Source organism: Copadichromis virginalis, linkage group LG6, assembly GCF_057382275.1.
Source record: "Copadichromis virginalis isolate Kocher_CV1m ecotype Utaka linkage group LG6, C_Virginalis_male_GT1.1, whole genome shotgun sequence".
Taxonomy (NCBI): domain Eukaryota; kingdom Metazoa; phylum Chordata; class Actinopteri; order Cichliformes; family Cichlidae; genus Copadichromis; species Copadichromis virginalis.
The window spans coordinates 23,484,885-23,499,429 of record NC_140623.1 but is presented as its reverse complement, the minus strand read 5'-3'; the positions used below and the strand labels follow the sequence as shown (position 1 = coordinate 23,499,429).

At 39.6% G+C, this 14,545-nt stretch overlaps 3 protein-coding genes across 3 annotated transcripts in view; 2 read left to right on the top strand and 1 right to left on the bottom strand.

The window, feature by feature from the left end:
- LOC146707787 (serine/threonine-protein kinase pim-2-like) overlaps positions 1 to 14,545 on the bottom strand; it is a 174,938-nt gene that overhangs the window by 18,386 nt on the left and 142,007 nt on the right. The gene's annotated exons all lie outside the window — the stretch shown is intronic.
- cdk2ap2 (cyclin dependent kinase 2 associated protein 2) overlaps positions 1 to 14,545 on the top strand; it is a 44,238-nt gene that overhangs the window by 17,048 nt on the left and 12,645 nt on the right. Inside the window, exon 2 of the mRNA XM_085459309.1 lies at positions 14,242 to 14,371. Within this exon, the coding sequence (XP_085315435.1) occupies positions 14,293 to 14,371 (79 nt within the window). The 5' untranslated portion in view covers positions 14,242 to 14,292. The remainder of the gene's footprint in view (positions 1 to 14,241; positions 14,372 to 14,545) is intronic.
- Positions 4,222 to 5,198, top strand: LOC146707796 (general transcription factor II-I repeat domain-containing protein 2-like). The gene is made up of 2 exons (XM_085460777.1): positions 4,222 to 5,056; positions 5,167 to 5,198. Exons 1-2 carry the CDS (start codon positions 4,222 to 4,224, stop codon positions 5,196 to 5,198), a joined length of 867 nt encoding a protein of 288 aa, XP_085316903.1.

Below are 14,545 nucleotides of genomic sequence, written 5' to 3'. Positions count from 1 at the left end.
GCCTGGAAAAGACAAAATTATGTACTAATCTATTTGTGTCTCTGCTGCATTCACATGGCCTCTGGTCAGTCTTCGCAGGATCTTTCGAACATATTTAGGTAGAAAAGAAAGTGCTAGTGTCAGATCCTATTTGGGCCGGGTGAGGGTCAGTGTCCGCATTATGGGCCCAGGGCATCCAGGCCCATTCAAAAATGTCACCGTCAGCTGAACTCTCCTGCCAGGCTTTAACAACCATAAAAAAAAAATTAAGTCATACAGTTTGGTAATGAATCCTACTCGGGCCAGCAGCTGTGGTGACAACATCTCAAAATCATGCACTTTTACATGATAAAAGTATCATATCATAATATCAGTGGTACATCATCTTCTTCCCTGGATGGTTTGCAGTGAAGTCCATGTTGGCAGTCTGGTTTCTTTGTACTGTTATAATTGGGATCTTCATTGGATCATGGTGTATGGTGGTTTCACAGGCTTTTTCTTTTTTTGCTCTAAGCATGTCACCCTACCACTACACTCACTGGACACTTTATTTGGTGTACCTGTTCATCTATTTGTTAACACTAATATCTAATGAGCCAATCACATTGCAGCAAGTCCATGCATTTAGGCATGTAGAAACAGCAATGACAACCATCTGAAGTTCAAACTGAGCAACAAAAGGAGGGGAAAACATTTAAGTGACTTTGAATGTGGCATGTTTTGCTCATGTTAGATGGGCTGGTCTGCGTGTCCCAGAAACTACTGATCTACTGTGTCTGTGAAGGTTCTCAGTCATCCAGGTCATCGTAGTCAAAGGAGCTTGCAAAGAAAAGCATCTGGACTTCTTTAAGTTACTTGAAGACATTTCACCTCTCATCCGAGAAGCTTCTTCAGTTCTAAGGTCAAATGGTGGAGAGTCCCAGATATAAACCTAGTGGGAGAAACCCCCCACAGAGGGACAAAAGGACCCCCTGATGATCCTCTAATCGCCTGAGCCATTGAGGTTGCCGTTCTCTTCAATGTGCACAGTGCAGTCCAGGAAAGGCAAACAGTTGTCCTTTGTGTCTTCCCTGGTGAACTTGATGTTTTTTCCACAGCGTTAATGTGCGCAGTGAAGGATTCCACTTCTTGTGTCTTGATTTTGACCCAGGTGTCGTCTACATATCTGTACCAGTGGCTGGGTACTCTTCCTTTGAAAGAGCCAAGAGCCTTCCTTTCCACTTCCTCCATGTAAAGGTTGGCTACAATAGGTGACACGGGGGAGCCCTCAACATCGAAGTTTACCGGAAGCCCACACACACGGACCAGTACCTCCTCTTTGACTCCCATCACCCTCTGGAACACAAATGTTCCCTCTAAGCCTGAAGGAAAAAAGAAGGAACACACACATGTAAAGGAAGCACTCAAAACGTGCGGCTATCCTAAATGGGCGTTCTTAAAGTCAGCAAAGAGGCACAGAAAAGAAGACCAGACACCAGCGAGGGAGGATAAGAAGGACAGACGCAACAACATTGTCATCCCCTATGTAGCCGGTGTATCAGAGTTTTCTCCCAGCATGACATCCCGGTGCATTTCAGACCCAGCAACACGCTCAGACAAAAACTGGTTCACCCGAAAGACAAAACACCAAAACACAAACTTAACAATGTGGTGTATGCTGTACAGTGCAGCGAGGAATGCCCAGACCTCTACATTGGAGAGACCAAACAGCCACTTCACAAGCGCATGGCACAACACAGAAGAGCCACCTCCACAGGACAAGACTCAGCAGTCCATCTGCATCTTAAGGATAAAGGACACTCTTTCGAGGATGCCAATGTTCACATTTTGGACAGAGAGGACAGATGGTTTGAAAGAGGAGTGAAAGAAGCCATCTATGTCCACTGTGAGCGACCATCTTTGAACAGAGGCGGGGGTTTACGACACCAACTCTCTGCCATCTATAATCCAGTTTTGAGATCCCTTCCCAGACGCCTTAACGCCCACTCACATCCTGGGCCATCTGATCTCAGGAATTCGCATGATAAGGTGGGGCCAGGTTTCACAATGAGCTCACCCGAATCTCTGGCTGATTGGGACCCACACCCAGTTTCACACCTTGGCTCAGGCGATTAGAGGATCATCAGGGGGTCCTTTTGTCCCTCTGTGGGGGGTTACTCCCACTAGGTTTATATCTGGGACTCTCCACCATTTGACCTTAGAACTGAAGAAGCTTCTCGGATGAGAGGTGAAACATCTTCAAGTAACTTAAAGTCCAGACGCTTTTCTTTGAAAGCTCCTTTGACTACTGATCTACTGGGAAATAGCCATATCTGGGGTTTACAGAGAATGGTGTAAAAAAGACAAAATATCTAATGAGCTCCAGTTTTCTGGGTGAAGTTGCCTTGTTGATGCCAGGGATCAAAGGAGACTGCTTCAAGCTGACTGGAATGCAACAGCAAATAACCAATGGACACATCAAACTTTTAAGCAGCTGGAATACAGCAGCAGAAGAGCACACCAGATGCCACTTCTACCATCTCAGAAAAAGAAAATGAGTATGGGCTCACAAAACTAGATGACAGAAGATTGTAACAATTCAGCAATTGATTGAGTAATGCTACTGACCGTGTCCATTCCTTTATAAGCACTGTGTACCCACCATCCAGCATGATAACACATGTCACGAAGCTCAAATATCTCAAACTGGTTTCTTGAACATGACAGTGAGTTCACTGTACTCAAGTGGCCAAAATCTGAGGAATGTTTCCAGTACCTTGTTGAATCTGGAGACACTGAAATCTGCAGGCTGATATTTTAAGAACCTTAGGTGCCTATTAAAAGGTTTTTAGAAATTTATTTTTTCACAATATATGACTTCTGTACATAAGTTCAAATAATTCTTCAAATGAAATCAAAAAGATTTTATTTTCCAGTCCAAAATAAGTTAACAGATGAATCGGTTCATGAATTCACGATTGCTCTGGAGTGAGGCTTGCTCTTATCTTTGAGATGATGTTCCCAGCTGCTGATAACCATGATAAAGCTGCTCTCTGTCACAACTTCAGTCATTTGAGAGGTGCATGAGCCTCTTTTCAGGACAAACTCATCTATACGCCTTTGATTAATACTATTAAAACACAAAACTGAATTATAAGAGGCCGTTACTAATCACAAATTTGGTTATATATCAGTTTCTCAGATGGTGTAGATTTCAATGCCAATTAAAATCTTTTAACTGATTATGTATATCATTAATTATTGACATTGTCTAACCCACAGATTAACTACCCAACGTAAGGTGGAATAGGTTTCAGAATAAACGCTAATATTAATGTGAGAGAAAAAATAGGAGAAAGTGAAGCTACTTCAGTCTAATGGTTCACTGTTGCATTTCACTCATTAGCTAACAAAACTGAAACAGTGTTTGCTTAGCAAGTATCAACCTGAGAAGTTTTTTTTGTTGTCTGTGAAATGCTTTCACATTTTTTAAAACCTCAGTTTCCATTTTCTTTCATCCTCCTCTGTTACATTTGGCTACATTCTTCTTTGTTAGTATTGAGTGAAGTCTTGGCAGATGATATAGATCAGGGGTCACCAACACTGTGCCCGCGGGCACCAGGTCGCCCGCAAGGACCACATGAGTCTCCCGCGGGCCTGTTCTAAAAATAGCTCACCATAACAACTTACCAGTAAGCTGCATCTATTTTTATTTTTTCTTGCTATTTTTTTTTAATCACAATTGCATTGGCGTTAATTTGTTAGAGATAATATATAAAAAAAAATGTTTATTATTAAATATTAGATCATGATCTAATATTTAGTGCTAGCTGGTCTCCACGGAAACAGTTGCTGTGAAGACCAGCAAAGGCAAAGGTGAGGAGATGAGGAAAACATGGCGGAAAAAAGGAAGAAAACATAATTTTCACAGTGAATGGGAGGAAGAGTTCTTTTTTACCTCTGTGAAAGATTCATGCATGTGTCTCATTTGCGGGGCAACTGTGGCAACGGCAAAGCGGCACAACGTGGAGAGACATTTCCGAACGTGTCACACAAGCTACCATGCTAACTACCCAAAGGGCAGCACACTGCGAGCGGAAAAGGCCCGCGAATTAAAGGCAGGTTTGAGCAAACAGCAGTCTTTTTTTCACGAGACCGGTGAAAAACTCTCAAAAAGCAACCGAAGCCTCATTTAGAGCTACACATTTCATGATTAAGAAAAAGAAGGCATTTTTAGACGGGGAGTATTTCAAAGAAGCAATGATGATAATTGCAAAAACTGTGCTTAAAGACGAGAAATATGGAAATGATGTAATCTCCACTCTCTCTGATGTCCAGCTGGGGGCAACTACAATTGTTAGAAGAGTGTCGGCTATGTCCGGGAACTTGGCCGATCAGTTGGATCAGGATCTGGCAAAGTGCAGTTGGTTTAGCATCCAGTGTGACGAGTCCGTCGACAGCAGCAGTACAGCACAGCTGATGGTCTTTATCCGGATGGTATTTGATGGTTTCTCCACAAAAGAAGAACTTCTGACACTACTGCCGCTAAAGACAACAACGAAGGGAGTTGACATCTATAACGCGGTGAAGGAGTTTTTCGCGAAGAAAAAGGTACCGTTGGAAAAGCTGGTATCAGTGACTACCGACGGGGCTCCTGCTATGATCGGCCGACATACGGGATTCATCGCTCACTGTAAAGGTGACACAGAGTTCCCAAACTTCATGCATTACCACTGCATCATTCACCAGCAGGCGTTATGCGCAAAGGTGATCGGCTTTGAGCACGTCATGACTCCCGTCGTGAAGATCATAAACAGCATCCGCTCCAGAGCTAAACAGCACAGAACATTCAAGGTGCTATTGGAGGAGCTGTCAGCTGAATATGGTGACCTGCTACTACATACGGAAATCCGATGGCTCAGCAGGGGACGGATTTTGCTTCGTTTTTTGTCACTTTTGGGTGAAATCAAGGAGTTCATGCAATCCAAAGGGGAAGACACATCTCTGCTGGAGGACACTGAGTGGACACTTGACCTTGCGTTTTTAACAGACATTACTGGGAAACTGAACCATTTGAACTGTGAGCTGCAAGGCAAAGGTAAGACTGTTGCTGACATGATAAGTGCTTTAAATGGATTTAAAGCCCAGATGAACATTTTCTCTGTGCATTTACAGAGAAAAAAGGTGCTGCACTTTCCCTCTGTGCAGATGGTGCTGAAAGACAATGCTTCTGCATCTGAGACTTTTGACAAAGTTGCAGAAAAGTACACTCAAGTCATAAACCGACTTGGTCAAGAGTTTGAGAACAGGTTTTGTGACCTTGATCAGCTTGAGCCATGTGTCTCATTTGTTTCCAATCCTTTCATGAATGTGGACACAACATGCATTGCTGAGCAACTAAGTTCAATGTTCAGCTTGGATGCTGGACAGGTGGAAATCGAAATTGTAACATTGCAAAATGACGTCCACCTCAAAGCCTATCTGGGTGCACCAAACTTTTGGTGCCTTGTTGACACAGAAAAGTACAGTGGTGTGTGCACAGCAGCTATGAAGGTTGCCAGCCTGTTTGGTTCAACCTATCTTTGTGAATCAGCCTTTTCTGACATGAACTTCATCAAGAACAAACACAGAACACGCCTCTCCGATGCACATCTGCAAGACTCACTCAGAGTTGCAGTGTCAAGTTATACCCCAGATTACAACACACTGGTGAACAGCATGCAATGCCAGGTTTCCCACTAACAGACAAAGAAAGCCATATTAGATGTTCTCAGTGGCAACATTACAGTGTCATGTCAAAGTTGAATTTAATTATTGAAAAACAAATGTGTTTGTTAAGTGTAACATGTGACAATTTGCTTTAAAATGCTGCCAATTTGGTGAAAAGTTCTGTAAAATTTGAAAGTTGATTTTTTGTATGTTACATACATACAAAAATAATGTATGTAACAGTGCATGATTTGTTAAAATTTGTTAGTGGTAAGTGAAAATGTTGTAGAAGTGATCACTTCAAAATGTAAATACTTGCAGAGATATATAGAAATAAAGCGTTGCATATTGATATTTATGTTTCCTACCTTGTTTCCTAATTGCATTCTTTATAATTATGGTGAAAAATAATTAACATAATTAGTGTCCGTACATAGATGAATATCATTAATTATTAATGATAACACATAATTAAGTTAAACTGAGGAAATTTGTTATTTGAGAAGTGTGTGTCAAACTGGTAGCCCTTCACATTAATCGGTACCCAAGAAGTAGCTCTCACTTTCAAAAAGGTTGGTGACCCCTGATATAGATGATACTGCCCCCATGGCTTCCTGTAATGTACTGCAGTTACAAAAACACATTTACTAGTATTAGTATATAACAATAAAATTCAGCGTCAACAAATTTTTGTAGTTGACGTCATCAGTTATGCCGACACATTGTTGCAGCCCTAAAGATGAACAACCATATTTGCATATACAGCAATTGATTTTTTTTTTCCATTTTGTTCATTATTTTTTGCCTCCTGCCATTTCTCACCTCCTGAAAGCACAAAATAGTGAACCACAGAATTCTGACAAACAACCAGGAATCATCAGTATTCCAAATAAGCAGGACTGAGCCAAGCAGTCATGTAATGAAGCTGTTCTATCCTCCTGACTACCAGGAAAAAAAAATGTTGTCCAATCAAAATTTTTTTTAAATCCCCCAATGTTTGTAAAGTAATTAGAAGACTGAAATAATTTTTTGGGAAAAAAAAGTTTACAATTTTTAGATATCACATGTCCACTGCAGAGGACATTGGAAGGCCGAACGTGTAAAAATGAACTTTGATGGCAAACATTTGCTTCAACTCTTCACCAAGGAGAAGTTTGAACTCAAGGAACTGTAGTGGTTTCTTCCCCCAAAACTGCAAGTCACTGCTATACTGAAGCCACGAGTTGGTGATTGCCAGATCAAAAAAGTAGAAAACTGCACATACTGTCAATTTCTGAGTGTGAGAGACCATCCTGTAGAAACTCAACATTCAATATGGTCCACGTCACCTATATTGGTAGTGTACTCAGCAATTGCCAGTGGACTTGGCACATGGACAAACCTTTTGTTTTTCTTAAACCATCTTGTGCGTCTGTCCTGAGGTTGATTGCCATAGGCAGAGGATGCCATGACAACTGTCCAACCACTTAATGACAGCAAGTTCAGGTCTGAGTACCATCCCTGATGCTCCTTCTTTCTTCGTCAAGGGCTTATTCCCTATGATCTTCTTCATCAGACAACTCAAGATCTGAGTTTCCCTCATCAAACTGCAATAAATTTCTTTCTGCTTCTAAAAAGGACTCCTTTTCTGGTCATTTAAAAAAAAAACAGAACAAAATGGAAGAAATGACTACAAATGTCCACTACGGAGGACATTTTTTTAAACACTTCAATACTATACTAAAATGAAGTTAGAATTAAGCATACTATGTTTTAATGTGTTATTAAGAGACTTATTTAAAATATGCTAACATTTATAGCTAAAAATTCCCCAATAAGAAGTTTTATGCACTTTTCTTCTTCCCATAAAATGTGCTTGCAGTGATGGCTGCCATGTTCCTTAATGAAAAAACTAAAGTTCCCAAAGCTCCACCCCTTCACATTTGGTATCATTGGAAAGCCCTAAATGTCCTCTGTAGATACCAAAAGGAGGTAATTCTGTAGTATGCAGTGCATGGGAGATATTCAGGTTTAGAAAGGTGCTCTACAGAGGACAAATTTGCATTGCTGGTAGTCAGGCTATATGGATATTGCTTTTCTTCAGAATATGTCTACTGCCCATAAACATGTAGTGAAATCAGAAGCATATGTATTTTTTTCATTTTTAGCTTTTTTCTTTTTGTTTTCTTCCACATGAAGAACTAAAGATAATACATGTTGCTGTTGTTGAAACCAGCTGTTATTGTCTAATGATAATTCAGTTTTATTCGCTTTAAAAAAAAAGTATTTTTACAAAAAGTTGACAGGTGTGTTTATAGCTACTATTCTGATCAGTGTTGCCAACTTAGCGACTTTGTTGCTATATTTAGCGAGTTTTCAGACCCCCTTGGTGACTTTTTTTTTCTAAAAAAGCGACTAGCGACAAATCTGGCCACTTTTTCTGATGTTATTGGAGACTTATTTATGCTGCTGTGGGCACCTCACCCGTGCCAAAGCCCCCAGCTGCTATCAGGGCAGGAGATGTGCACACCTGTGCGTCCAAACTGCAAATGAATCACGCACGAGCGAAGTCAGTTCTTTTACTCTTATGCTGTTTTGTGGATCACAAGGTTTAAAACCACACACACACACACACACACACACACACACACCTATTTCAGGTCACTTTTTCCGGTCCAAGCCGGATAAAGGAGCAAGGTTGGTATTGTGACATGGAAAAAAAAACAATTGCTAAAAGAAATTTTATTTGTAATTCTAAATAAATTCTAAATGCATTTAGGACGTTTGTTACTCACTTTATGTCTCTTCCACGATGTTATTTCTCTCTCCAACAACGTAGGTAACAATGACATTAGCATGACCAATTATGCAAATTAGGCAAGGACGTCGTTTAGCGACTTCTAGCGACTTTTAGGACAGCCAGTAGCGATTTTTCTTACTGAGGTGTTGGCAACACTGATTCTGATATCCTGTGTGGTAAAAAATAAGCTGTTGTCCTCCATGGATTGTAAGATTTGAAAAGATAAACACAGCTTCCAAATTTTAAAAATGAAGCCAGCACAGTTCAGTGCAGGGTTGCTTGCTGTGCTTTCAAAAAGTAGTTTGACTGCATCAAAGTCTCCCCCGCGCAGACATCTGTTTTATATTCTGTTCCAAATATTACTAAATAGAACAGATGCTCATTTTTTTCATTACGAGTTTAGAGCAGGGCTGGACTGGGACAAAAAAAAAAATCAGCCCGGGCATTTTGACTAGAGACCGGCCCACCAGGCATTATAGGAAAAGCCATAAAGTCTTTGAATGAAAACAAATGCTGTTGTGACAGTGATGTACACTATCTTGTTGGTATATGTATGATTTCTATACATTTTACATCAGATAAAAACTTTGGTTGTAAGATTCAGATAATTATTTAATAAAAGCGAGACATTTTAAATGAGAATAAGAAAAAAGTATTTCTTTGTGCCCCCCTTTCCCTGTTAATGCCCTACCTGGCCCCCCTGGAAAAACTTTGCTAGACCCACCCCTGCACAGTTACCAGCTGTCAGCTACATAGAAAAGGATCCTGGTGTCATTTGTCTCTCAGAAACAGTTCATAACTTCCCTTCAACTCATTCATGTCACCTAAAAGGTAAACCTGTTTCTCCATCACCTCTTCAGCTCTGATGATTCAGTAAGGACATCTCCTGGTTTCATCTTCATGTTTCCCTCAATATCCATCCATTCCCTTCTGCTTTTCCTCATCAGAGGAATTTGTTAATTTGTTATATACCTGTTAGAATTGTAGAAGCATGTGTAAATTAGCAGCAAAACAAGTGCAATTAGTTTGTAAAAGCTGCACTGTTGATAAAATATGAAGCAAAATAGAAATGGCCTCGACCATAACAAGGAAGTTCGAGTTCTATCAGGCAAGCAAGGTAACAACTTGGCAGGCTGCTAATGAAAACTAATGTGAAAGTGGTCACAAGTGGATCAGGCAGAACAGACGATGTAACCCTGTTTCACCTTCAAGTGGGCAGTGGGAGTAGCAGGATGTGCACTGCAGCATGAAAAACACCCTGATGAAACATTAACAATTACTTTCTTTGATAATGTCAAGTAAACATGCAAAGCGCTGATAAGAATGGCATTACCAAGCGAAGCTCTTTATCTACAAGCAGATCTTATCTATAACTATAACAGAATTTTTCTATAACTAAGTTTACACTGTTTAAACAAGGATCCAAAGCCTGCACTGCAGCTTATTGTTAGAAGAAAAACTCAGAAAAAAGGTTTAAAAAAAATGTTCTGCTGGCATTTAATTTGAAGATAAGAGAAGCGTTTTGCAAACACTTTGAATCCCCAGGGATTAAATATCTCATACTGTGTTTCTGCTCAAACAAAGTTTTTGTCACCTCCATAAAAAATAATCTAAGTGTGTGTGTGTGTGTGTGTGTGTGTGTCTCTTTGAACAACTGTACAAATCCCGTGTCCTGTTATTTTTCTCTCAGCCTTTCTCAGTAAAAATATGTTTTCATGTTCAGCTGGTGTTTTCAAAAGTGGCTTAATGCTTCTAGCACTTTTTGTTTTATGCAAATCCTTGCTAGTTGCCAGAAGCTTTTTCCTCTGTTCCCTAACTCATACAATTGCATCTTATAACTTTGAGAGCATTCAAACTCAGAAGGGTTAAATTATATTGATTTTGTACCTAAGACAAAAAGTAAATTTATAAATTTAAACATTTATGTTCTTCGATCAGTCCCTTCTTGTTTTAAACAATTCAGGGAGAGAAGAGTAAAAACACACACATAGTATACAGAATTAAATAGGGAAAAGGTTTTTTTTTTGCTGTTGTTTGTTTTTGACTATATTTCTTGAAAATCAAATATTCAGTATAAGCACCAACCTTAGGAGCTCAAACAAAATCAAATTCAAAAATCAGCCTTATTCAGTCCTTCTTAAGGCTGCCTTCAAAAGTCCCTGCTGACTCGTGTTAAAATGCACCAATTTAAAGAAATAAACCTTTCATCTAAAGATGGTCGCTAAAAGTGTAGACAGCGATTGCTATTTCCGCTTTTATTTGACCTCCATGAGACTGATGAGAAAAATCTGGTCTTGGCACATAAGTGCTACAGTACCTGTTCACCTGTGCACAAAAATAATGAAAGCAAGTGAATTTAACTAGAAAGCAACAGTCCATTCTATGTTGTTAGCATCTCAAATTCATCAGAAAAGCTGAACCCTTCAAAGAGCGCAAAATGTGGTTGAAAGACTTCTGAGGCTTTCAGCATCTCCATGGCGACAACCTGTGTGAGACTAAGCATGTGAAGCTGGAAACGGGCAGAAACCACACAGATGTGTCATGCATAGAGCTCACAGCATATACTGGCTGCTAATAGTTTTAATTTCCTCTTGAACACATTTTCTTTGAGGGGAGCACATTTTCTCGTAACTGTCTAAAAATCTGAATTTTAAATCGTTTTTTAAAATATCTACAGCACATCAGCAGTAACGAGCATTCTGACTGGTTTACCAGCATTAGAAGCCCAGCTCCATGCATTAAAAAAAAGACTTACTTCTTACTAGCAACAGTGCCGCACTTATGGACACTCTCGAATCCTGCTAAGGCATTTTGGCAGTTGGTTTTTTTTTGTTTGTTTTTTGTTTTTTGCTAAATGGAAAAGTGCATTCCCGCTGACCATTTTTAAGCACAGCAAGAGATATCAGTACACAAAGACGTGCTGTTTGAACAGTGATATTTCCAGTGTTGGGACTAACGCGTTATTAAGTACATTATTAAATACAGTCCAGCCCTGTGTGCAGCTCATCTGCAGTCTGGTGTTACCTACATCTTCCTATTCGGAAGGCTGAATTTCCGAGTTCTGAGTACAATCAAAATCACCACGACTGCAGTTTTTGTGTTGGATGTAAAAAGCGCACATGACGCTGTGACGTAGGCTAGAATCATGGCAGCAGTCAATGACGGTCCAGGTGTGGGATTTCTCTCGTGGAAATATGCACATTATTTTTCCTTTCTATTGGTAGGTGGCACAGTGCACTTGTGGCAAGTAAGCAAGCTAGAAGACTGGCAAAGTTATGGAAGCAGCACATTAACAAGAGAATTCTGAGTAAAACCAAAGTTACTTTCCCTAGTAACTAGTTACTTTGAAAGTAACGAGTAACTTGAAGTAACTGAGTTACTTTTGATGGAACTAGTAATGTAACTAAGTTTCTAATTTAAAGTAACTTACCCAACACTGGATATTTCTGATGGCTGCACATGCCACTGTGAGACTAATGGAGGTAATGGAGCACTTTGCATGTACCTGCTTATTCTTACGCAGCCAACAAAAAGCATATGCATACAGCACCACTTCACACACACAAAATCTAAAAATGTTTTCAGCTTGCTAGAATAATAATTTAATGGAATTCATAGCCAAAGAAAGCTCACTTTCCTGTGCAATGCTTTAAGGCTCTACTATTTAGAACACAGTTTGTCACCTCCAGATTGAATTATATGATACAGACAAAGATAAAGTCTGTTCAAGCAGCTAGGGGTTTTTTGTTATCTGGGGTGTTTTTTGGGTGAGATTCACCCTTTATTCAGTGTTTGATGTGAGAATATAATCTTTCAAGCGCAGGTTCTACAAGTGCTTTAGTCGTTTGAAAAAGACATGCTCGACTGGAGTTGGGGGAGATGCAGTTTATGTTAGATGAAAGGCACAGCTGATGAGATGGGGTGAGAATACAACCCTTCTCATCACAAAGGTCAAATGAAAGCACATCAAAATGCCTTATTTTTCCATCGCTATTAAAGTAAACATTTGGCAAGTGATGATAAAGCAGTCGACTCTGTACTGAACAAAAATGCATAAATACACACAATGTACAATGTGCAATGTACTGTTTTAAAATAAGGAGGATTTAAAATGTATAACGTGCTGGCAGAAAATTGCCAGGACATTTTCTGTGTTTTATGGATTTTATTTTTTTACTTTTTTCTTCTTAAAACCAGGTTTAAGCCCTGATCTTGTACATTTTCAAATTACCTGTATATCATTCTGTTTTAGGTTCACTCCATATTTTTCCCCTGGCCATCCACACTGCACCTGCGTGGCTCTATACTGAAGCTGTAACGTTTCTTTCAAAGCCTCTCCCGGAAGTGGCTTAAGCACATTAGCTTAAGTACTGCACACTACTTAATTACAATTTAGAGGCACTTCTGTTTTTTCATTTTGAGAAACTTTAGACTTGAAGATTTGCCAGCGGTATTTTTCTTTGCTTGTTTTTAGCAACAGAAAAATACACAAACAAGTTATGAAATCTGAACCGTAATATTTGATATTTATTTATTTATTTATTTTTAAAGTCTTTTGACTAATCATCTGCTGAAAGATATTTCAGAGTTTTCAGTGTATCCAGGAAATCCAGATAAGGGATATCCAGCTCAAAACTTCCTGTGTCATGTGTTGTTGTTTTTTTAATATGCAACAATTTTTAAAAAGCTAATAAAAGGCTGCGCTTTCATCTGATAATGGCTATGGGATTTCATTTTGGCAAATGCAATCATTCTTTTGCTCTCCAGACAGGCTGTTTATCTGAATGCAATGAAAGCCTGCTAGGACTCTGGCTCTGAATGAAAACCAGGAAGTTTGCAGTACCATAAATCTCTGTATATAATTGTGATGGATGCATGCAACCACACAACTGAGATACTTAGTTACCTGACCTCCGCTCCAGTCCTTCCTGGTTTGGCTGAAAGAGGAGGCTGAGGGTGGAGCTGGTTTAAATGCAGAAGCCAATAAAGTGGACTGGACCATCTATTGTGATCATGCAGGGGGAATGGGGTTCTTCTTGAATGATGGTTAGCTGTTATCTCTTTAGTTTTCACCTTTGGTGTATATAATGGTTTATTCATTTGCTATATAACTGGAGCTGTTTCTCATTTGGGCAGGTCAGTTTGTTGAGTTATGTTTTTGTTAAATGGCTTTTGAGTGGCGGTCTGTTAAGTTAACCTCTTTTATGGGCCCACTTGGTTCTTAAAAACTTTATTTTTTGTTATTTTGAATTTTTGTAATCATCTTGTCCTTTTTGGGGGTATAATAAAACCCATTTTTTTGAAGATTACATTTGTGCCTGTGTGTTCCTGGCTGCTTGGATCATGACAATTGGTGGCAGCAGTGGGATACAGCCAGTTTAAAAAAAATACACATACACACAAAAAAGGCACAGTTGTTTTTTTTGGGGTTTTTTTTTTTTTGAGATTTAAGATTAGTTTATTTAATAACCATTTCCACAACAACCAACATTCAGAATTAGCATCATCACAATATTTCATATCAGGATACAATGATAGAATCTGAGACACAAAGGCTATATACACTACACAATTAAAAACCAAATGATGAACCAGATAACTAGTGAATAAGATAATTAGCTAATCAAATTATTCAAAAGACACGTTTGATGCATTACAACAGAATAGAAAATTATTTTCACAAGGCACATTTATTGAACAACAATGGGACTGTCTTGCATGCAAATGACTATTTGCATGAGATAAAAGTTTCAGGGTTTTTTTTTTTTCTCCCCACTCCTTATCAAACCATGCAGAGAGGAGCAAGGAGTGGGAGAGTAGTCCGAGGAGATGTACCAAGCCAGCAAATGGGCTCAGAAGGACAAGTCGATGCAGAACAGGAGGAGAATGGAGCTTCTGGAGGGGTAGACAGCACTGAGGGCCAAGGTAGGGAGCCAACGATATCGGATCTGATCTCTCTTCTCCGTTCACATATGGGCCAGCAGGAGGCCAGAGAGGCTAAACAGAAGGAGGAAAGTGCAAAGCAAGAACAACGTTTTAAAGCACTTCAACACCAGTTTCAGTTGTTACAGGTAGAAGCACAAGCCCGCACTTCTCCAG